Here is a 24150-nt window from a genome sequence, read left to right as displayed (position 1 = left end):
ATTGTGTTTGCTATAACCTTACAGCTTAGAATTATGGTACTCCTCTATTCTTGTCGTATTAGCTGGATATATGAAGAATGCAACTATTGCAATATCTGCTTTCTCCATTTGGTAAGAATTTGTTATGCAAATCTCAATACAGTTGCTCGGCACTATATAGTTCTAACTGTTGAAAAGAAGATGATTTATGGTAATTTCTTGTTGCAGCCTCAACATCAATGGATGGGAATTCATGGTCTGCCTTGGGTTTTTAGGTTCTTCATGGTATTTGCTTTAACCATTAGTTATGCTACTCGGTTCAGTTTTGCCTCTCTATCTCTGTTTCTGAAGCTAGTGATCTCTTTTATAAAATGTCATGTATGTGCATTTCGTACAGTGTGCGCATATCAAATGAATTGGGAAGGGGCAATGCCAAAGCTGCAAAATTTTCTATCAAGGTTGCCCTTGGTACTTCGATAATTATCGGAATTATCTTCTGGGTTTTGTGCATGGTCTTTAGTCGGGAAATTTCATACTTGTTTACGAGTAGTGAGGAAATAGCAGAATCTGTGTTCAGGCTTCATGTTCTACTAGCATTCTCAATGCTGTTGAATAGTATTTATCCAGTACTCACAGGCAAGTATTTCATTCTAATTCTATTATTATATGCAAATACTACATGAACATTTTCTGGTCCATTAACTTTTTGCATAGCTTTAATTCTATGTATCTTAGAATTTATTTTATGCAATTATACGATCGATCGCTCACAATGACAGAAGTAAGTCAAGTGCTGGTGTTTCCAGCAATATATATATATAAAAGGGCACGCGCACATGTGGTAATGTAAATCTTAACCATTAAAATTCCCTCTCCAGGTGTAGCTGTAGGTGCTGGTGTGCAAAGTATGGTTGCATTTGTCAACTTGGGGAGCTATTATGCTATTGGGTTGCCGGTAGGAATTCTTCTTGGATATGTAGCGCATCTTCAGGTCACGGTACGTAAGAACAATATTGTCAAGATATCATAAGATAGCTACTGCTTAACATTCAAATTATGAATGGAGAATCAAGCTAAAGCCATGAATTTGATTGTCTAGTATTGACCATTCACTCTTTGCTAATCGGCCAAGTGAGTGGATCTAGTTAAAATTGAACTTTATAAAAGAAGCATTTTTATTTACCAATAGTTTCTTCTCTGCAAATACAGGGTTTGTGGATTGGATTGTTGAGTGGAGTCGTAGTCCAAACACTTGTGCTATCCTACCTTACATGGAAGATTGATTGGAATGAACAGGTTTGAAAAGATGTCATGAAATTATTATGTTAGAACATTCTAAAAATCATAGTCAACTCAGAGCTATATCACCATAAGCAAACAACATTTTATTCGTGTAACGCAGGTAAACAAGGCATCAGAGCGTCTTGGTCGATTTTTTATTGAAACAACAAAGGGATCTGATGAAAGCTCCAATCTTTCTTGAAAGTAATGGACACTGCTTGTTGCATGTTGAAACCAGATTTTGAGATGGGAAAAATGCTTCCGAATCCTGAGACCATATTAAATGGTTAAATTCTGCTGACAGGACTTTCTGGCCCCGTATTAAATGGTTTTGCTTTCCTCTCTATGAGACTATTTACGTTGCAAATTGATCAGTGCTCTCGGCTGGCTCATCATGCTGGCAATCATTTTGATTTTTCTTTTTCCCTCTTTTGTCTTGTTTATCTATCTTCCATATTTGGTTTCCAGGGCAGTTCTTTTCTATGTTTTGTGTCCATATTCGTCATGTTTATCAATATTCTCACCATGACAAGAACATGTATATTAAAAAACTATTTCAACCCAATAGCTTAAGCTATTAAGTGAGGTTCCAAGATATGTTTTATATTATTCTCTAACACACCAACTCAAGTGAAAGCTCTTTGGGCTTGAAACTTGCACAGACCCTCACTATCTTGTGCTTAATTTTTATTAAATAAATAAGGATGATGATATTTAAACTTGTGACCGTCTAATTATTAAGGTTATGATACCATGTTAAAAAAATCATCTCAACCTAATAGCTTAAGTTATTAAATGAGGTTCCATGATTTATATTATTCTCTAACAAGATGCGTCATATTATTTTTCATGGGCATTTTGCATAAAGTTTCGGCTATTGTTAGGTAGTTAATGGGGGGAGTCTAGGGAAGATGGGGATCTCCAATGTTTTAAATTGGGACCTTATTTTGTTTTATGTTAGGCTGCATGTTTTCTGTGCACTCTACTGGTAGGAGAAATAATGAAGAACACTTGCTTTACTGACCATGTAGCTCACCAATAAAATGAATTGTTGACATAAGGTGATAACATGCGAAACAAGGTACTCTATAAGTATCACATTAAAGACTTCTAAAACAAAAAATTCAGGTAACGCATAGTAACACTTTACAGCTTAACTTGTCATTCAAGTGTTAGAAGGAGAGTGGTGTAAAGAAAGACTTGCAACTTTTGTTTGTATAGAAGCTCTTGTGACTTATTATTCCTTCCTTGACATCTTTGTTCCCGCATCACTATCAGAAATTCACTAAATAACAACGGATTTACCGACGGAATATGTCTGTTGGTAATTTGAGGTCGAAATTACCGACGAAAAATTTTCCGTCCGTAATTCAGTCGGTAACTACCGACAAAAACTTTTTCGTCCGGAATGCAGTCGGTAACTACCGACAAAAAATTTCTGTCGATAGTTACCGACTGAATTACGGACGGACAAGTTTCCGAATTGAAAAAAAAGGCGGGTCGCTGACGTGGAGGTTTTGGCGGGTTATTTTTTCCGACGAACTCACCGACGGATTCAAAACGACAGCCCGTACAGTGACGTGACCGGTTCGCCTTTTAAATTGCCGACAGACTCACCGAGGGATTTGAAATGGCAAATCCGTGCGGTGATGTGTCGATTTTTCCATCAGAATCACCGACGGAGTTTCCGTCGGTGAAACCGTCGGAAAAAGTTAATATATGTCAGCTCTGCCGACCCTCTCCTCCCCTATTTCTCCTTCTTCTTCCTAATCCCAACTCTCCCCATCTGCAAACAACCAGCCCCCCTCCCCCCAAACAAAAATCTCCCTCATATCAGCACAACAAGTTATATTTCTTGAAGTTTTGTGGTCACAGCATCCGTATTCTGATTTATCGACGGATTTTATAAATTTTTATAAGTAATTCTATCTTTTTAAATTTTAACATTTAATTAAATGTTAATTTTATTGTTATTTTAGTATATGTATTTTGTTAGTAGATGTACATGTTTTATTGTCATTTCTCAAACAAACTTGTAGTATATGAATGTATAATTCTATACCTGTTATGGTTTGTTTTAGATTTTGTAAGATTGTATTTGTTTGTAAATTGTTAAAACTTTATGGAACTACCGAAGTACATGTGCTGTTTTGAAATAATTAATAGCTTGCTTAATGGGTCCGTTTAAAGTTTTATCAATGGTATTGTGGAGTGGTAATTTCCATAAGTTTATATATTTTAATTTGTATGGACGTTGATAAATGATAATGAATATTTAATATTTATGAGAAGTTGTGATTGGTTTGTTAGATAATCTCGAGGTAAAGTAATATTTTTACAAGTTTATTTACCTAACTTAGTTAATTAATGCATGATGTCATCATAATTTTATAGAGGTTCGATATAAGTCATGGATGATCGTTCATGGATGTACCGAGATTCACCCCAAGGATTGCGAAGGATGGATTATTGTAACGGGGTTCAGGGTTTTATTAATTTCGCAACATCTATTTCTAGAAATTTTACTGGAGGCGGTATTAGGTGTCCATGCAGGAAGTGTCAAAATAAAAAGTATCTGCATCCAGATGTTGTAATGATGCATCTTCTACACAAAGGGTTTATGGAGAATTACCAGTGTTGGTATGCACATGGAGAAGTATTTGATAGTAAGAGGAGAATGGAAGAAACGGTGGTTGGGTCTACTTCTAGTTCTAGCAACGTGCATGAAGCGGCAAATGACAACATTAATCCTTACAGAAATATGGTTATGGATGCAATGAGAATGAATCAAGGTAATGTCAGTCAATGTCCAATCGTAGAAGAAGAACCTAATGCAGATGCAGCTAGGTTTTTTGATTTGTTGAAAGATTCCGACGAACCATTATGGGATGGCAGCACGAACCACAATAAATTATCGGCCGTAGCACAGGTGTTCACCATCAAGTCAGATCACGGGTTGAGTGAGGCCGGGTATGCCAAGATTATTGAATGAGCAAGAAGCATTTTACCTGAAGGGAACAGGCTGAAAGAGAACTTCTATGCTGCGAAGTCCATGATGAAACCCTTCGGTTTAGGATACTAGAAAATTGACATGTGCCCTAACTTCTGCATGTTATACTACCTTGAAAATGCTGAGATGACCGAGTGCATGACATGCGGGCATTCCCGTTACAAACCTAGAACTAGCAGGGGAAAGACTCTAGTGGCATATAAAAAACTTAGATACTTCCCGATCACACCTAGACTGCAGAGGTTATTCATGTCACCAAGGACTGCTGAGCACATGACATGGCACCAAGCACATGATGCGGTTGATGGAGTGATGGTGCATCATTCTGACGGCGAAGCGTGGAAACTCTTTAATAGTGTGCATCCTCAATTTTCAGCTGAATCAAGGAATGTGCGTCTTGGGTTATGTACAGACGGATTCAACCTATTTGGGTCATTTGCTGCTTCTTATTCTTGTTGGCCGGTCATACTCACAGTTTATAACTTGCCACCGGGAATGTGTATGAGGCCGGAGTTCATGTTTTTATCTATTATCATACCCGGTCCAAGTAGCCCGGGGCGGAATATAGATGTTTGTCTTCGACCGTTGATTGATGAGTTGGCGCAGTTGTGGTCCTCCGGAGCTCTGACTTATGATATATCGAGGAAACAAAATTTTCTTATGAGGGCGGCTTTGATGTGGGCTATCAATGATTTTCCAGCTTATGGAATGCTTTCTGGTTGGAGCACGCATGGGAAACTCGCATGTCCATACTGCATGGAAAACAACAAGGCATTCACGCCAGCAAACGGAGGTAAAACTTCTTTTTTTGACTGTCACCGTCGCTTCTTGCCACTTTATCACAGGTACAGAAAGAACATAAAAGATTTTTTTGTTGGCAGAGTTGAAAAAGATGTTGCATCCCTGCATCTTTCTGGTGAAGAATTGCATGATGTTGTCTCAGAGTACGGCGACATTGTGTTTGGCCTTCAATCAGGTAAGTAAAAGTTTCCTGGTTTTGGTTTGACCCATAATTGGGTAAAGCGAAGTATCTTTTGGGAGCTTCCTTATTGGAAGACCAATCTGCTCCGCCATAACCTTGACGTCATGCACATTGAAAAGAACACGTTTGAGAACATTTTCAACACCGTCATGGATGTGAAGGGGAAGACAAAGGACAACATCAAGGCTAGATTGGATATAGCTTTATACTGTAACCGTAAAAATATGGAGTTGGTTTATGATGAGTCACGGGTCGCAAAACCAAGAGCAAGCTTCGTGTTAGAGAAAAACGCACAACTGCTAGTCTACAAATGGCTTAAGAGTCTGCGTTTTCCGGATGGACATGCATCAAACATATCAAGGCTGGTTAATATAGAGGACTGCAGATTGTATGGAATGAAGAGTCATGATTGCCACGTGTTTATGCAAACACTCATCCCATTAGCTTTTCGTGATTTGTTGCCAAAGGGAATATGGGATGCACTCACGGAGATCAGTCATTTCTTCAGAGATATATGCTCCAGCAAGTTGAATGTTGATCACATTGAGAGGCTTCAAACGAATATCGTCGAGACACTATGCAAACTTGAGATGATATTCCCTCCATCATTTTTTGACTCAATGGAGCATCTCCCTATACATCTACCGTTCGAGGCAAAAGCTGGAGGACCGGTCCAATATAGATGGATGTACCCATTCGAACGGTTAGATATTACAGTTGCAATGTAATTCATATATAAAAGTATTTTATATGTTTTTCTTAATTGAAAATACTTGATTAATATTTCAATGCAGGTACTTGTTTAATCTCAAGAAAAAGGTTAAAAATAAGGCGCATGTTGAGGCTTCGATATGTGAGGCCTATATTGTTGAGGAGATCTCAACATTTATCTCGTACTATTTCGAACCTCATCTGAGAACGAGAATCAATCGCGTTTCACGGCATGATGATGGCGGTGAAGTGTCTTCCAGTGGGAACTTGTCAATATTCTCCAATACTGGACGACCCACACCTAAAAATGCCGTAAGAGGAAGATATTTGTCAGAAATAGAGTTCAAACAAGCACACAACTATGTTCTATTTAACTGTGATGAGCTGAGACCTTTTATTCAGTAAGTTTATACTAATTAAACTTTGTTAGTAATATACTATTAATTATATATTGTAATATCATACACTCATTATCACTTATAGGCAACATCGACAATATTTGCTCTCCAATAACTCACAGCTGACCGAATCCCAGATCTTTCAATTACAAGATGAACAGTTTGCCACGTGGTTCAGAACACATGTAGGCACTATCACAAACTCATTCTAACTTGCAAAATTATTGTACGTATGCATGTCATTGCGAGATTCTCGTTCATTTACTGTTTATTGATGTACATTACATACAAGGTTTATCAAATGGGAAGGAGTGCGCCTAAGTCATTGTTTTCACTAAGCCTAGGGCCTGAAAGAAAATGTAAGTGCTACAACGAGTATTTTGTCAATGGATATGTTTTCCATACTGAAGAATATGGGCAAGGAAGAAAGATATACAACAACGGTGTTTTTGTTAAGGGATCCACTAGTAGTGAGTTAGAAGTTGACTACTATGGTAGATTAGAAGAGGTCGTCGAACTGCAATATCATAACGAGCAGAATATAGTGTTTTTATTCAAATGCTATTGGTATGACACGACTGACAGAGGAATCAGAGTTGATCCGCACTATGGTCTGGTCGAAATCAACTCAAAAGCTAGACTCCGCAACATAAACGATGTTTTTGTTTTCGCAAAGCAATGTGGATTGGATCGATCAAGAGTGGATTGGTTGTCCGTTTTAAAAACGAAACCCCAGGGTCGTGTCGAGGTTGTTCAGGATGAGAACGAAGACACAAGTTTGCGAGATGAAGTCTTTCAAGTTAGTGAGTTGGTTGAACCATATCGAGTTGCTCCTTCGATTGAATTGGAAGAAAATTCAAATTTTCATGTTTTCGATGACAGTCTTGTTGATGTTGACGTAGAGGAGTTGAATTTTGTTTTGAGCTCTAGCGGACAAGCAAATGTCGATGAAGAAGATGATATCCATATTGAAGATTGCGATGAAGGTGATGACAATTCAATTGATGACGAAGAAGAAGAAAATTCTGACTAACTACCAAAATGAAGCCCTATGTAAAACCCTTTTTTTCATGTAATTTAGATTATGGATGATATATTTTGAAACACAAAATATTTATTACTTGAAATAATTACTTGAAATGCCACAATTACGAAATAATTACTTGAAATAATTATAGATCATGGATGATATATTTTGTAACACGAAATAATTACTTGAAATGCCACATTCACCGACGTCCATTCCGACGGACTAAGTCCGTCGGCATTTCACAGAGAGTTCAAAAATAATTACTTGAAATGCCACAATCACCGACGTCCATACCGACGGATATAAGTCCGTCGGCATTTCACAGAGAGTTCAAAAATAATTACTTGAAATGCCATCATCACCGACCCTAATACCGACGGATTTATATCCGTCGGCAATTCACAGAGAGTTCGAAAATATTTACTTGAAATGCCACAGTCACCGACGTCCATATCGACGGATATAAATCCGTCGGTAAGTTGTCGGCGGGTCAAGTTTACCGACAGACCGTGCGAATTCCAAAGGGTTGTGCATTAAATGCATCTCTGACCGCGTCATCTTGCCGACGGAATTACCGACAGACCACAAAAAATATGGAGGGTCATTAAAAATTTTGGTGCGAAATTCAAAATTTACCGACGGATTTTTGACACTTCACCGACGGAATAAATTAAAATAATAATTAATTTTATATCCGTCGGGGAATTCGTCGGTAAAACTGCCATATAAGTTCCCCCGACCGCCGCTTCAGTTCATTTTTTCTTCTCCTCAGTTTTTCATCGATTCTTTTCCTCTCCGTTCTTCAAAGGTTTCACCAGCAATCTCTAGCAACTTTTCTCGTGAATCTCCATCAGTTTAAAAGGTATGTATTTCTTCTATTTCATTTTATTTTAAGGGTTTTTTTTTTGCTATGTTTTTTGTTTTGGTGTATTTTTGTAATGTAGATAAAGTCTATAGTTTTTTTTTTGTGCATAATTCATTGCTAAAGTCTATAGTTTTTTTTTTGAATTTATTGAATATTTTTTTATTGTTGTATTGGCATAATTATTATTAGTTAATTTGTTGAATATTTATTGTTAATGTTGAATTTACCATAGAATTAGTAATTGAATATGTTGGAATAATTATTAATTTTACTCTATTATTGCATGATTTGTGTTTAATTTTTTCCATTTATTTTGATTGTTATTCTAGAGTTTTTTTTTTTAATTTATTGTTTTGTTGTATTGGCATAATTATTGAATAATTTGTTAAATTATAATTCTTAATGTTGAATTTACCTTAGGATTAGTAATTGAATATGTTGGAATAATTAGTATAGATTGGGTCAATTGGTTGTGGCTTTTGTTAATATGTGCAGGTTTGTGGATTTGAGTAGTATCCAGTATAGGGGAGGTGCTGTCAAATTTTTTTTTAACATTTGAATTTAATTATATAATTATTTGTATAAAATTGTGTAGATGCGTAGAATGAAATCCAGTGCTGGTCGCTCACGTACGGTCGCAGCTTGTTCGTCTAGCAGCGATGATGATATTTTCTTAGGTGCCTCTCAAGAAGAGGCACCTACACCACCTGCGCCGTCAACCGATGCTGCCTCTTCCAGCGCTACTTCACAGCGTAAAGGCGGGGTGCCTTCGCAGCGGAATCAATTTTCCCGCAAGTACGAGGCATAGTGGAAGGACGACCTTTCAATGTAAGTTTGTTAAGGTTTTAATTTTTTTTAAAAAAAAAATTACAACATAATTTATGAAGTAATCACTATTTAATTTATTTCATTTCTTTTCAAGTTCACAAACATTGAGGCCGCCCGAGTAATATCATCGGCGTTTAAATCATTGATGGAGATTCCATTATTTCAATGGAGTCAGATATCCAAGCATCTTGAATGGATGCCTCAAATCAATGCATGGTTTGACAGATTTCAGGTTGGTGTTAATTTATAATTTTCAGCTTATTTCTAATAAATTATTAATATAATTGTAAATTAATTATTATTTTTATTTAAACTTCTTTATTTATACACAGCACAAATTCTGCTGGGACAGTGAGCATAACACTGTTGTGAGGAGGGTGTGGGAAAATCACGCGGCAATTAGGTAAGATCAAAAACAATACAAGATTTTTTTTAGACAAAAATTTATGTTTCGAAATGTAATTTTTGGTTGCGTGAAGTAGGTTGCGTGATTTTTGGTATGAAGCATAAAAAAGGGCAAAAAAAACCGCGAGGGATAGGGGTTTCCAAGGCTGGAACGATGTTGCGGTTTGGAGGGATTTCAAACCGATATACATCTCGGAAGATATATGGCCGCACTATCTTGAGCACGTGACATCTGAGCGGTTCACACGACGCTCACAATTCGGTGATGGCAACCGGAATCGGCCAATTCATGGCTCGGTGACAACGCACACTGGCGGCTCCGTTCTGTTTGCTGCACATACAAAACGGATGGTAAGATTAATTTAAATGAAATATATCGTTAAATTAAGTTGTTGTTAATATATCTTTTTTCATTATAGGCTGCGTCTCTTGGACGTGAGCCGAGCCCGATGGAGCTGTCTGTGGAGACACACGTGCGGAGTCAAGACCGCCAAAAGGGGGCGCAATAGTTCGTTGATAACCGTGCTCAACATTTCGTGGTATGTTTGTTCAACCATTTTATTTTGTAAGTTATTATGTTTATTGAATTGAATATGATGATTACTTTTTATTTTTATTTTTAGGAGACCTATAATAATCGGTTGAGGAAGAGATACGGGGATGATATTTTGACCCATCCGGAATTCGATCCGGATTTGTGGATGGAGGTTGGATCGTCAGGTGGACCCGATAAAAATCAGGTTTACGGGCTCTCCAACACTACGGCCGACAACTTGCGGTCGACCCGTAGTGTTTCAACTGTTGGGAGCTCCCAATCAATATCGAGCTCCCAATCTAAGGAGTTCGTGGCCTTGCAGCAACACACGGCTCAGCTCACCGAAAAATACGACCACCTATCAGCGGAGTACGCACAACTCAAAGCGTCTCATGCAGAACAAAGAGCGGAGTACTAAGAGCTTCGCGAAATGGTCATGAACATGGCAACACAGAGTGGAACGTGTGCGCCTAATCCTTTTTGGCCGCATAACCGCCAGCCTCCTCCAGGACCTCCTCCTCCTCCAGCTCCACCTTTATATTAATTTGTAATAAACATTATTTACCTTCAAAATTTCCTTTAATATTTTTTTTGAAACAAATTCAGTTTGTAATGAATATTATTTAACTTTGATTTTTTTTTCTTTTTGATGTTCAATATAAATTTTATTTGCATAATTGGTTTGTATTACCATTAATTTATATAGTTTTATATTATATATTCTAAATAATTTTTTAAAAACAAAATTTGAAAAAAACTATTACCAAGGGTTTTACTGACGGAATAAAACCGTCAGCAACTGACAGTAGCATTCCCGACGCATTTACAGACGGATATATTCGGTCGGTATTTTAAACACTCACCGACAGCCTTACCGACGGACTTAATCCGTCGGCATTTGACAGAAGCTACAACACTTACTGACGACTTTACAGACGGATATATTCGGTCGGTATTTACCGACAGATTTACCAACGGTTGTTTTCCGTCGGTAAAGCACGATATCACCGACGGAATAAAAATCCGTCGGTATATTTCAAGCGGGAATCTTTTTTTTTGGCGCGCAAATTTCGTCTGTAAAACCATCGGCAAATAGTTTTTTTGTTTTCCCTACTGATATAGCGACGGAATGGGGAATCACCGACGAAAGGAAAGGCGATGGACATATGCTGTCGGTGATGATTCCGGTAAATAAATCACCGACGAACTTCTAATCACACACCGACGGAATGTGTCCGTCGGTAAAACTATGAAATCTTGTAGTGCATCTTGTCATTCTTAATTATTTATACACGGTTCCAATGAGACTTTCTTTGTTTCCTTGACATGGATTTCTTTGTTTATTTATTTTTCTAGGGCTTGCTTTATTTCCTTGTCATGACTTGCTTTGTTTCATTGCTTCTGCACATCTTTGTTCTCGTGAGTTGCAGAATGACATTTTGTTCTTGTGACTAGTTGGTTTTGTTCGTGTTTCTCGTGACTTGTCATCATGACTTTGTTTCTGTCTATGTTCGTGCTTCCTATGACTTTATACGATGAAGTGGAGTAGTTTGAGACTTGAATTGTTGTTATTATTCATTTATTTCTGCAAAGGTAACTTAGTAGTACAATTGTGACTTGCCATTAGGAGTATTTGTCATGGCAGGTGTATGGGAGATAGCGCGGCAGCAGGGTCAATCAATTCATCACCGTATATAGTAGCTTTTCTGTCATCTTTCTCATCCATTATTCACATTGTTCATCTGAAAATCTAGGACAGTCTTCCTGTCATTGTTTATCTTTCTCATTCATTTTTTCATTAGTCTTCCCGTTATTATTCTTGCTTATCTTATTGTCATTGATCCTGCTTCCCATGATAGAGAGATGATTTTTTCTTCATTTTCCTGCACAATCGTGAGGTTAGAAATCTTAAACCTTCAACTTCTACAGAAATATAGAAGTACGAGTCCTCAAAGAAGATAATCGGTTATACCAACTTCTGACCAATTAATCAATCCCTTTCCCTATTAGGTTTCCTAAAACACATAAATATAATAAAACAATAATTTAATTTTTTTTCAAGTCTCATGGATGTTATTGTACAATTCAGGGTTGATTAAGGTTTCAACAAATATTACCTGAAGATCAAATTTATTTTTTTAGATTTTCCTCAACTCTTTAAGGCTGAATTGTCACAAGCCATCAAATTATCTGACTTTCAACAATAATCCATACAAACCATCATATCATAGGTTTCCTAAAACACATAAACACAGTGGAAACAATAATTTTTTTTTCAAGTCCCAAGGATCTTATTGTATAATTCAGGTTGTTTAGGATTAATTTGAGCAAATATTATCTGAAGATCAATTTTTTTTCTTTTTTTAGGTTATTCTTAACTCTTTAAGGCTGAGTTGTCACAAGCCACCCAATGATCTTGCCTTCAACAGTAATCTACACAAACCATCATATCAGAAATCTTTTAAAACCATTTTATGAGAGAGGAATTACTATGCCTTGAATGCTAACTCTTTTTTATTTATTTATGTTTTCAAGTGTTTTTTTTATTGTATGTTCTTTAACATACTTCTCTTCAGAAAATATAAGACATAATATTCTATTTATAGAAGAAACTTGATAATCTTATAAATAGTAAAATATCACTTTATCTCATGAATAATATCATGTATGTTATTTTAAGATAGTTTTAGGAATTTATAGCATAGTTATTAAACCCGGACTGGCTTGGCGGGTCAACTTGATGGCTGGATCAATCCGGGTTAGGCGAAAGACCGACAAATGTAAAAAACCAATAAGACCTGATTGACCCGGCGGGTTGACTCATGACCCGGGCGGCCCTGGCGAACCCGGGTGAGACCCGACAATATATATATATATATATATATATATATATATATATATATATATATTAAAGTAGAATTTAAAGGTTTGTAATTGATTACAAGTCTAGGTGTGCCTCTTTCAATTTCAGAGTTTTTATTTACATAAAAAGCTGCACACGACCAGGGTGATCGAGACTTTTAGATAAGACCTTTAGACTCGAGATCACGGATTTCAAGTATGCAATGCTGTTCTAAATCAGCATTCATTTATATAGGTCTTGCTTTTGTAGGTATAAGTTTTTCTGAAAAAGTATCTTCATATGCAAGATCAACGATGTGTTGTTTTCTTTTTTAGAATGTATTAGGTAAGTCTAAACAGATCTGTTGTTCAATCTTATTTTGTAAATAAATGATTTTCTTTTGTACATCAGAGTTTTGTAATTGTTTGTTGATACGACAAAAGAAAACATGGTTTTGTAAATCATGTAGATGAAATTATTTTCCATGAATCAGTGCATTGATATGATAGGTATGTATGGAGCATGCTTTAATCAAGTTCAAATTTCTAGTCTTAGATTTTTCTAAGAATGGAAAAACAAGTTTGATGCTATTGATTTTGGAGGTAATACAATTATGATGTGCTTGATATGGAGTGATCATGTCAATGAATGGAATGCCAAGAATGATGGTATGATTAATATCTTTTGTAACGACAAAGAATGTTTTAAGAGAAATGTCTTTGTTGAAAACAGAGGCTTGGGTTTTGCCTGCAATATGCAATTTTGAATTATTAGCAACAGAGAGTTTTTCAGAGGTATTTTGTAAAAATCGTTTTGGAACCACGCCTTCTTTGATGCAGTTTAAATCTGCACCTGTGTCAAATAAGGTAATAGTGTCAAGTTTGAAATCTTCTGAAAAAATAAGCGTTGTATAAACAAAGAGAAGTGAAGTGAAGGAGAAGTGAAGGGTTTAAAAAACTAACATTATATAAACAGTACGTGGTGTTGTTATACCTGAGAATGATCTTTAAGATCGGGTCACAGGTTTCCAGCCGATATACTAATTTTGTAAAAGAACAAAGGAGTAAATGCAAGCAAATATAAACAAATTTCTAATGCGAATGAATAAGGCAAGAACAACAATGTCAGGATCCTTGATCAAACACAGAGCATACTTAAATGTACAAAAATATAAAATATGGTAAGAATGTAAATAATAAAAATAGAATCTTACTTAAATTTGTAATGTAAATCAATATAGGAAATATTGGTTACAGAGGAGGAGAGTGGATATCGGTTACAAAATGGATATGGGTTACAGGGGAGAGTAAAAGTTTCTCAGGGAAAAAGATAGTCTGCATTCTAAGGATTTATGAGTCCCTTTTTATAGACAAGTTGACATGGAAGAGGCCAAAACGTCTTTCGAAAAGCTTGAAGATTCCTTCAGAACCCATGTGAACCCATGAGGTATTGCCTGCCATGATTGGGTGACGACAAAATGGAAATTTCCCATGTTTTTTGTGGGACTTTCGTTTGTTGTCTTCTTGCCACCAACACTTTTTATCTGTTTGTAGCAGCAGGTAATATTTGTAGAAAATTGGCCTAAAACAAATGGGCTTAAAAAAAAAGGGACTCAAAACAGTTGAGTCGAAAAGATATGGGCTCGAAACAAATGAGCCTAAAAAAGCCTGAAATACTTTTTTTTTAATGTCTCTTGATAGGTGGCAGAATGCCAAAGCAGTCATCTTCATTATCGTCTCTAAGGGAAATGGCAGGAGATGTCGAGCCAGATGAGCTGGATTGGGACAAGACCGTTTTCGGGTCTTGGCTTTGTATAATGTCTTGTACTATTTATAGGTATTCTTCCTCAGTTCTAGCAGAGGCAAGGAGAGCTGCCGTTTGAGCCTTTTGGGCTAGAAATTTTGATTGAGGATGATGATCAATTATGGGAGCTGTTTTATGTTTTTGTAACCATTTCGTAATAGCTAATTTGGAACTTTTGGACTCGTCTGCAAAGGAATCCCACCATTTGATTTTGAATTTGCGAACAAGTACTGGATGTCTGTTTTGGAGATTATAATCATAGAACCATGAACATACCCATGAAACAAAAAATTTTGTACAGAAAATGAGAAGGGAAGGAAACTTCCTTTCAGAAGGAGTTGGTTGAAAATTATTTTTAAAATGGAAGTAACAATTTTCAACCAGAGGGTGTTCTTTGAGGTAGTCAACATGACAACCAAAGTAGTCCCACCATTGGAGGAACCAGAGGGGGAGGTTTGTAGTATTCATGACATTATGGAAGTAGAAAAGCCAAGAATGGCTATGGTTTTGATTTTGTAGGAGGAAGGCATTGAACCATGCCTGTTAGTAATCCCAATATGTATAGGAAGTATTGAAGTCCTGGGGGTTTGTATGGAAGTGCATGGGGAAAGAGAGAGGTTGACGTAAGGGTTATCCCTAATCTTTGGGATGGATAACTTTGTGAATGATGCATGTAGAATATGCTGGTTCAGTGTGATCAGAATGTAGTTTGAAATGTTTGAACTTGACAGAATTGGTAATCTCAAGGATGGCGGCATAGTAGGATTGTGTTTTGGCTAAATTCCAGGGTTTGTAGTACCAATTTGGAGGGAAAATTTTTGAAGTAGTAATGAAAGGGTTTTCATGATAAAATCCTTCTTTCATAGTTAAAATATTTTGGAAATTAGTTTTGAAAATATATTTGGATTTGGTTTTTGGAAAACTGGTTTGTTGTAAAGAAATGAGGGGTTTTGAAGCATAAATGCCTCCTTGGGGTTTTGAAAGGGATTTGGAAATACTACCTGTTTGAGATACGGAGTCACTTGAGGCCTGTTGGGACACCTTTTTAACGCCAGGAGTAATTCTGGTGATTTGGATATAGTGTAAACCCAATGTTGAACTACGTTTGTTTGTACCTGTGGTGGTTTTGTAGTTTCTTCTTCTTCAATAACTGCCTCATACCAGGATTTGATAGGTTTGGCAGCTAAGATGGCTGAAGACATGAGTTTTGCAGAAGGCTTGGGGCTCTCTGGTTTTGTAGGCTGGGTTTGAGGGGCTTTCCCTTTGTCTTTGGATTTTGCTTTATGAGGCATCAGGACCTGTTTTGAAGGAATTCTTGGGTTAGGAAATCAGGGATGAAATTTGAATCTCCTTTAATGTAGACAATATCGAAATAAAAAATGCTTAAAATAGCTTGCCATCGGGCAAAAATTTGTTTTGAAACAAGTTTTTTGACATCTTTTTGTAAAACTTCTTTTGCAGATTTGCAATCAACACGTAAAAGAAATTTTTGATTTAATAAATCACTTTAAAATTTTGTAATGCAAAGAACAATTGAAAGGATCTCCTTTTTTATAGTGGAGTAATTTTTTTGACAATCATTCAAGTTGGCGGATGTGTACTGGAGTATTTGTTCTTTGTTATCTTGTATTTGTTTGAGAATCCCACCATATCCTAGGTCAGAGGCATCGGTCTCGACTATCTTAGGAGCTAACGGGTTAGCTAAATGGAGGAGAGAAATAGTTTGGACCTGTTTCTTAATCTGTTTGACTAGGTTGGTATGGAGGTCAGACCAAGGAAAGAGGTTAGTTTTTAACCTGTCATGTAAAGGTTTGGCTAGACGACTAATATTGGGATAGTAGTCTAGAACATAATTAAGACTACCTAAAAACCTTTGCAATTGGGTTTTATTAGTGATCTTATCAGGAAATTTATTTGTAAAGGTTAAAGATCTCTCTATTGGTGTTACAGTGCCTTGGCAGATATAATGGCCTAGGAAACGGACACGGGTTTGAAAGAGAGAAATTTTTTGTTTTAGAAACAACTAAACCATTTTGTTTTGCAGTATGAAAGAATGTATGTAGATGTTTGAAATTTTGATCTATGGAATGTGAAAAAATAAGCACATCGTCAATGTAAACAATGCAGAATTTTGAATGTGCATTCATGATGCGTTGAAATTCAGATGGTGCTTTTTTTTAAGCCAAAGGGCATGACATTCCATTCGTATTGGCCAAAAGGAACTGTAAAAGCAGTTTTGTATCTATCTGTAGGATAAATTGGATTTGCCAAAATCCGGATTTCATATCAAATTTAGAAAATATGAATGCAGAGTGCAATCTTTGCAACAAATCTTTTTTGTTGGGGATTGGATATCTGATTCATTTTAAAGCAGAATTTAAAGGTTTGTAATTGATCACAAGTCTAGGCGTGCCTCTTTCAATTTCATAGTTTTTATTTACATAAAAGGTTGCACACGACCAGGATGATCGAGACTTTTGGATAAGACCTTTAGACTCGAGATCACGGATTTCAAGTCTGTAATGCTGTTCTAAATCAGCATTCATTTGTATATGTCTTGCTTTTGTAGGTATAAGTTTTTCTGAAAAAGTATCTTCATATGGAAGATCAACAATGCGTTGTTTTCTTTTCCAGAAAGCATTAGGTAAGTCTGAACAGATCTGTTGTTCAATTTTATTTTGTAAATCATTGATTTTCTTTTGTAAATCAGAGTTTTATAATTGTTTGTTGATACGACAAAAGGAAACATGGTTTTATAAATCATGTAGATGGAATTGTTTTCCATGAATCAGTGCATTGATATGATAGGTATGTATGGAGCATGCTTTAATCAAGTTCAAATTTCTAGTCTTAGATTTTTCTAAGAATGGAAAAACAAGTTTGATGCTATTGATTTTGGAGGTAATACAATTATGAAGTGCTTGATATGGAGTGATCATGTCAATGAATGGAGTGCCAAGAATGATGGTATGATTAATATCTTTTGTAACGACAAAGAATGTTTTAAGAGAAATGCCTTTGTTGAAAACACAGGATTGGGTTTTGCCTGCAATATGCAATTTTGAATTATTAGCAACAGAGACTTTTTCAGGGGTATTTTGCAAAAATCATTTTGGAACCACGCCTTCTTTGATCCAGTTTAAATCTGCACCTGTGTCAAATAAAACAATAGTGTCAAGTTTGAAATCTTCTGAAAAAATAAGTGTAATTCTAATTAAATATTTTTTGGAAGATATTTGTGTTAATACATTCAGGAAATCATCTGGAATATGCTCAATATTTGTAAGTGTATGAGGCAATGCATGAGATTTAATGGTTTGATCTTCTGATTCAGACTCAATGTCAGACTAACTTTCAATTTTTGACAGAAGGTGTTGTAATATAACAGAGTCTTTCTGTTAGGCTTGTTTTAAGGTTTGTAATTCGGTTTTGAGGGTTTTAATCTCAGAATGTAATTATGAAATTGTTAATCTTAGAATGTAATTCTGAAATTGTGACTATGGTTTTGGATTTTTTTTTGTTAAGGATCTTTGTAAGGTCATAGGTATTAGTGCTGGTAGAGGGTAATATAGAGCGGTTTGGAGGGTTAGATGGAGAGTGCTCTGGTTGGTTGAAATCTTTCAACAGTTTATCCAAGTAGGTTTTTTAAAGTTGAGGATTATCAAGTCTTTTGATAGCCTCAAGAATGAATTCTTGGTCTTGGGTTAAGACGTTAATTTGTTTGAAATTTGTAGAGGCATCTGAAGTAGCACTGGTAGTTACTATTTCATCAATTTGAAATTCTTCTTCAGAAGTGTCTGAATGAGAGGGGTCAATGTCTGTGGTTTCAATGTAAAGATTTTGTATTTGGTTGATGGTTTCTTCATTTATTTGGAGCTTATGAAGTTTGGTATTGACTTTGCAGAAACGGGATGTATGTCCTTTCTAGTTACATTTGTAACAGGTAATGTTTTTAGGGTTAAATTTTGGTTTGGGTTTTGACTGGAAAGGTCTATGGGGTTTGGTAGATTTGTTATAGGGCTTTTTGTAGTAAGGTTGATCTGGTTTAGAGTAAAACTGTTGTCGGTATTTATGGGCTGATCGTTTATAAGGAGGTTTTTGGCTCGAATATTTTTTGAGTTTTGAATAGGTTCCACTGCAGGAGGGTTTCTGGTGGAAAGGTCAAACTGGTGACAGAAACTACCACGTTCTTGCCTGGTACGTTTCATTTCCCACTTTAGGTGTTTTTGGAGTTTGAGGTCCTGACAGATCTGAAGGCCTTCCTTTTGGGTGAAGCTCACAAGTTCACCGTATGTAAGCTGGTCATATAGTATGGTTTTGGTTGTAAAGGTATCCTTCATTTTGTTTCAGACCTTTTCTACTAAGAGAATCGATAAGCCTACAAGGAATTTTTCTTTCCAAAAAGGCTGGTTTGAATCTTCTCGAAGCATAACACGAGTGAGAAAGGTATTTTTGTACCACTGAAAGTCACTGAGCTTCTTGCACCGAAGGTTGGAGAGAAGTTCAGCATTTTTGTCTTTTAGATGGGAAGGATCTCCGACAAAATGTAAGGAGATGGTAAGGATAAGGGTGGACACAACATCTTGGAAGGTGTTTCCTGAAGGGTTAAAGATAGGTGTTTGGTCTTCATAGGTTTGTATAGAGTTTAGAATATGTAAGTGATCTGTTTCAGTGAGATGGTAATCCCACCATCCTTTAAGCTGGCCGGAGAAACCTGCAATTAGAAGTTCGGCTATGGCTTTGTCTGGGGTTTCTATTTGGGTTTTGTAGGCATTAGTTACCATGGTCATTTGTTGGAGGGTGTTTAAGATATTGTATTCAGACATTTCATCCATGTTCCATTCATAGAGGGAAGATGCATTATATTTATGTTGGCTAATGACAGTTGGTTAAGTAGATATGGAAATGTCTGGAGCAATGGTTGTTTTAGGAGCTTGCCAGGTAAGTCTGTTTAGTTGAAGAGGCTGTTCTTGAAAAGTATCTGTATCGGAGGTTGATACGGGGTTATTTTGGAGAGTATTAACCTGATTTGTAAAGGATGAAAGGTTGGAATGTTGAGGTGTGTCTAAGACAGTCAAGGTTGTTCGGTCAAGGTTTTGTAAGTGTGTTTTAATGGCTCTAAGGAAATCTGTTTGATTTTCTTGAATTTGTGTTTGGCTCATTTTAGTAACTTGATATGGTTTGAATACTTGGTTTTTAGTTTAAGGTCGATGGGGTTTTTACCAGTCATGAAGTGGACTGGGTTCTTTTGTATTTGTTTTTCCAATCTAGTAAGTTGTTTACCTATGGTATGGAGGTTGATATTTGTGAAATTGTTTTGTTGGATGATATGTTTGGTATTTGTGAGGGTATCTTCTCCGGGGAATTTGTATGGAGTGGCATCAACTGTTTGGTCTTTGTGAGTAAGTTGTATGTTGCATAAAGGTGGATGGTCAGACTCAACTGTAGGTCCACTGGTGAGGGTCCATGTAGGAGTTTTGGAACGGGTTGTAATAGGACATGCATGTTTAATTGATGCAAATAGATATGTAATATGTTTTGCTGGTACATAATGAAATTCAAACCAATCAAAGAATGAAATTTGTACTTTATGGGTCTCAATGTAAGCATAAAATTGTTGTTGGATATCATTTCTTTGTTGGAGGAAGTGTTGAAAAAACCAAGATTGTTTTTCAATATTATAATCACCATAAAAATCTCTTTTGAAAAGAGTTTTGTTGATGACAAAATGCTTTTCTGAAGTCAAAATATTCAGCTCGTTTTGGATGTTTTCATTAACAGCTGAAAAGGTTGGTGAAGTTGGAGGAGATGGTTGCTCAAGGTCTGTTTATACAGGTTTTGGTATATTTGTAGTATAGTCTGCATTTTGAAAGCTAGTAGAAGGGATATCAGATGTAGATTTTCTAGGAGGATTTGCGTGATAAGGGATATTGATAACAGAAGGGATTTTGGAAATTCTTCCTAGATCTATTGTACTGGAAGAGGAAGAGTCTTCTGAGAATCTGGAACTTGTAGAGTATCGATGGAAAGACAATTTGACTTTGCCATTAATTTGAACATTGGGTTGAGGTGGTTGAGGTAATTCTGGTGGTGCTGCACCTTTGAGGACCCAATCTTCTGGAAGGGATATATCTTTCCATTGGATTGCTTTTGGGACAACAGTGTTTGAGCGAGATAAATTTGTTTGTAAAAGTAGTGTTTCTCCTTTTTGAGATTGGAATTTGTGTTTGCTGGCAAAGACTGAGAACATGACTTTGTAGTGAATTTTGAATATGAGAGCAACAAGGATAGATCCTTCTAGCATATCATAATTATGGGTCTTTATTTGTAGTAGCATACTTTGCAAAATATTTTTGTCTTTGAGGGACATGGTTATGTTTGGATAACAGTCAAATGATATCGAGCCACTGCAAAAGGCTAGACTCAACAGAACTTAGAAGGGAGTCTTGAAAGTTTTGAAATCTAGCATCTCGGAGGATAGCTAGAATGGAGGTGTTTAAACCTTCTTTTGTAAGAGGTTTTATCCTGATTTGGACAAGGCCAACATGGATGTATTAATAGTTTCGGGCTAAATGCTTTTGTAAGGATTTTTGAGAGAGGAGTTGGATGGTTTCAAAAGGTTTTGTAAGCTGAATATCTTTTTCTTCTGTTTTGATAGTAAAATCTGTTTTGAAAATATCATATTTAGATTTTTGATAAATTTGAGTTTGAGAAATCTTTGGAATTTTCCAATCATTTATATTTTTTGTACAATCTTCAATAGTTATCTCTTCACTTTGTACAATCCTTTTACTTTCAGAAGATTCAGAGGTAGAGGAAGCTGAAATAGAAGTAGTCCTATGGAAAACAGAATCCATAGATAGGAAAGATGAACTAGGAAACAGGTTGCAGGTTATATGGATTTATTGCCCTAAAACTCAAACGGGACTTACACCATTAAGTTGCATTCACCTATTGTCTAATGATCTCTTTATCTTTCTAGGAATTAAAAAATCTTTATGTTACTATTCCTACCAAGACCCAAGTAGGCTCTGATACCAGACACAATAATTCTGGTGATTTGGATATAGTGTCAACCCAATGTTGAACTGCGTCTGTTTGTACCTGTGGTGGTTTTGTAGTTTCTTCTTCTTCTTCAAACTCTATCTTTATGGAAGATCTTGCAATGATAGGTTTCTTTTTTACTTGACTAAGAGATCAAATGTTTACCCAAGTAAGCTAAAAAAACCCTTGTAGATCTTTTATACCCTTATTTGTTGGCTTAATTAGTATCAATGAAAGCCTTCAAAAGCTTTATAGATGAATGATGAATACGAATAATATGATGTAAGGTTTCTTTAACATATCTTTGTACATCTTTGTATTATTCCCAATAAGTTATATTAGGAAAATGCATAAATCAATAAAAATTATTAATAAAAAAATACTAAGTCAGGACAAGTGAGGCAAGTCTAGTGTAAATACCCAAAAATTTATAACCCTAAGCACCTTAAAGAGGAATGAATTAGGTGTTTAAATAAGAATAATCCTTGTTCAACTTTTTTTATTAAGCTTAAAAACAATCTCAAAATCAATCTTATGTTAACCTATTCAATTAAACATTCAACCATGTAACAAATATAGAGAAAAAAAAAGAGGTAATAAAAAGTTATGTGATGATTTATACTGGTTCGACTCTAACCATTTGTAATGCACTCCTTAAATAATAAGCACAAATCTTTTTAGATAGAATGGAATTTTGAATATCCATATGCAAATGATATGTGCATGATTGAATAATAATAAGAATACTAATAATAATAATCAAAGGTATAATGATGTATAAATGATAGTTTATCTAAAAACAGTGGGAGAGAAAGGTATTTGTATGAGGCAAGGAAGAATCAATCAAATAACTCGATAAAAATGATCCTTAAGGCCAAGAGTTGGTTATGGCTTACTAGATAGAAGCTGGGTCACTCATGTGATCGTTTATTCTAAACATATTTTAAATAATTTTCAACACTAATTTTAGGCCATCATAGAAAGATAAAGAGGGATATATGATATAGTAAAATACCTCCTTTTCATATCACATTTTTAAAAGTTGAAGAGAGCTCATGGTATTAATTTAAATTTGAAAGTATAAAGGACAAGTGAGATAAAAATAAAAGAGAGAGAGTTAGTTTTGATTGCTACATAGACAAATCTAAATGATATTCAAGTGCCTTATAAATAAAAAGGATATATGTGTCTAGTATTTTAAGTTTTTCAACTTATTTATATGTCAAATCTATGGTAAAAAAAAAAATATAAAAAAGATTGTTTTAATTGCATATGACCAAGTTTTCTAAAAATAAATAAATCATGTTTGTATTTTAATAAAAAATTCAAAACAAATTGAAAGAAAAAAAACCAAAAATATTTTGCATGATTTATCTTTTAAAAATAACAAAAAAAATTTTTATATATTTTTCATGTCTTATGAATTTAATAACAAGTTTATTAAACCTATGGGGATTTGGTCTAAATTTCAAAAACACCAAAAACCAATTTGTTTATTTTTAATATCAAGGATTATGAACTTACATGTAAGACGTATTTCCGATATATATATATATATATATATATATATATATATATATATATATATATATGGGGTTTTAGAATGACTAAATTTGACCCATAAAAGCTATAATCCACGTTGCTGGGGTGGATATGCTCTGACTAATAGATAGATTAATTTTTAGAAAAACACAATTGTACCTTAGTAATAATCAGACAAACAATTAATACATCTTATCTAAGGTAAAATGTAGTAAGGATGATATTGTCCCCTTATACACAACCAATTTCCGTATCCAGACTTTGTAAACTAGTTAGGGTTTCTAGTTATCAAACTATTAGGTGACAAATCCAAACTTTCGGTAACCATAAAAGGATAAGAATTCCTTATTCTTTTCACACTACCACATCCTTATCTAGGAGAATGGTCGTCGCGATAGTGCGACAAAGCTGACAAGTAATGGAGCTTGACCATCTTAGCGCTTCTAGATCTAAGAGTTTTTTTTTAACATAATAATAGATAAAAAATGAAGTAAATTAGCAAATGTCAAGTTGCTTATGATCGGAGTTAGATTCCTCTATAGCGCTCCCATCAATGAAATTCCCTTGTTCTAAAATATTCTTGTCAAAACATTTTTGTACAAAAGGCTTACTTAGAAATATAGATAGTGGCCTTTGATTTGAGAATTATGGTTATAAGTTGATAGCATGATTTGAATTCAAACAACTTATTATCTAAAAAATCCATCAACATCACTATGATGTCCTCCTCTTGAATGAATGACACTACTAATTAAGCCAAACAATATGCGATCCTTAACCAATACCAAAGTCACCAAAAGCATCTTTTGATCATCTTCACTAGCATTGTTGCTAAAAAACAACTCAAGCTGGTAAAAGGGAGGCAAGATAAAACTATCGACTATAAACTTCATAA

General features: G+C 35.4%; 2 protein-coding genes and 1 long non-coding RNA gene across 6 annotated transcripts in view; all 3 read left to right on the top strand.

Moving 5' to 3' along the window:
* The window catches only part of LOC7493858 (protein DETOXIFICATION 24), an 89253-nt gene that overhangs the window by 5664 nt on the left and 59439 nt on the right, over window positions 1–24150 (top strand). For 3 of the 4 annotated variants that reach the window (XM_052446618.1, XM_024583083.2, XM_002319707.4), the window contains exons 5-10: window positions 25–111; window positions 208–264; window positions 377–615; window positions 858–976; window positions 1189–1275; window positions 1382–1685. The exons of the other annotated variant lie outside the window; for it this stretch is intronic. In XM_052446618.1, the coding sequence (XP_052302578.1) occupies window positions 25–111; window positions 208–264; window positions 377–615; window positions 858–976; window positions 1189–1275; window positions 1382–1462 (670 nt within the window). In that variant the 3' untranslated portion in view covers window positions 1463–1685. Of the gene's footprint in view, window positions 1–24; window positions 112–207; window positions 265–376; window positions 616–857; window positions 977–1188; window positions 1276–1381; window positions 1686–24150 lie in introns of those variants that run through there. 4 annotated transcript variants of the gene reach the window in all.
* Window positions 1983–7029, top strand: LOC127904219 (uncharacterized). The gene is made up of 4 exons (XM_052446622.1): window positions 1983–5063; window positions 5152–5955; window positions 6047–6364; window positions 6447–7029. The coding sequence occupies exons 2-4, from the start codon at window positions 5357–5359 to the stop codon at window positions 6571–6573; spliced, it is 1044 nt and encodes a 347-aa protein (XP_052302582.1). The 5' UTR covers window positions 1983–5063; window positions 5152–5356; the 3' UTR covers window positions 6574–7029.
* Window positions 8788–10584, top strand: LOC127904220 (uncharacterized). Its single transcript, XR_008057141.1, has 6 exons — window positions 8788–9084; window positions 9179–9316; window positions 9417–9487; window positions 9567–9840; window positions 9909–10028; window positions 10113–10584. It is a non-coding gene; the product is annotated as an uncharacterized LOC127904220 (long non-coding RNA).

The sequence above is a fragment of the Populus trichocarpa genome, chromosome 13 (assembly GCF_000002775.5).
Source record: "Populus trichocarpa isolate Nisqually-1 chromosome 13, P.trichocarpa_v4.1, whole genome shotgun sequence".
In the NCBI taxonomy this organism is placed as follows: domain Eukaryota; kingdom Viridiplantae; phylum Streptophyta; class Magnoliopsida; order Malpighiales; family Salicaceae; genus Populus; species Populus trichocarpa.
Note: the sequence above shows the minus strand (reverse complement) of the source record. Positions and strands in the feature narration are given on the sequence as shown.

Coding starts and splice junctions, on each gene's coding strand:
- LOC127904219 (XM_052446622.1), top strand. CDS start 5,357: ATGCACATTGAAAAGAACACGTTTGAGAACATTTTCAACACCGTCATG. Junction 5,956..6,046: donor TGGATGTACCCATTCGAACG/GTTAGATATTAC, acceptor ATTTCAATGCAG/GTACTTGTTTAATCTCAAGA. Junction 6,365..6,446: donor GAGCTGAGACCTTTTATTCA/GTAAGTTTATAC, acceptor TATCACTTATAG/GCAACATCGACAATATTTGC.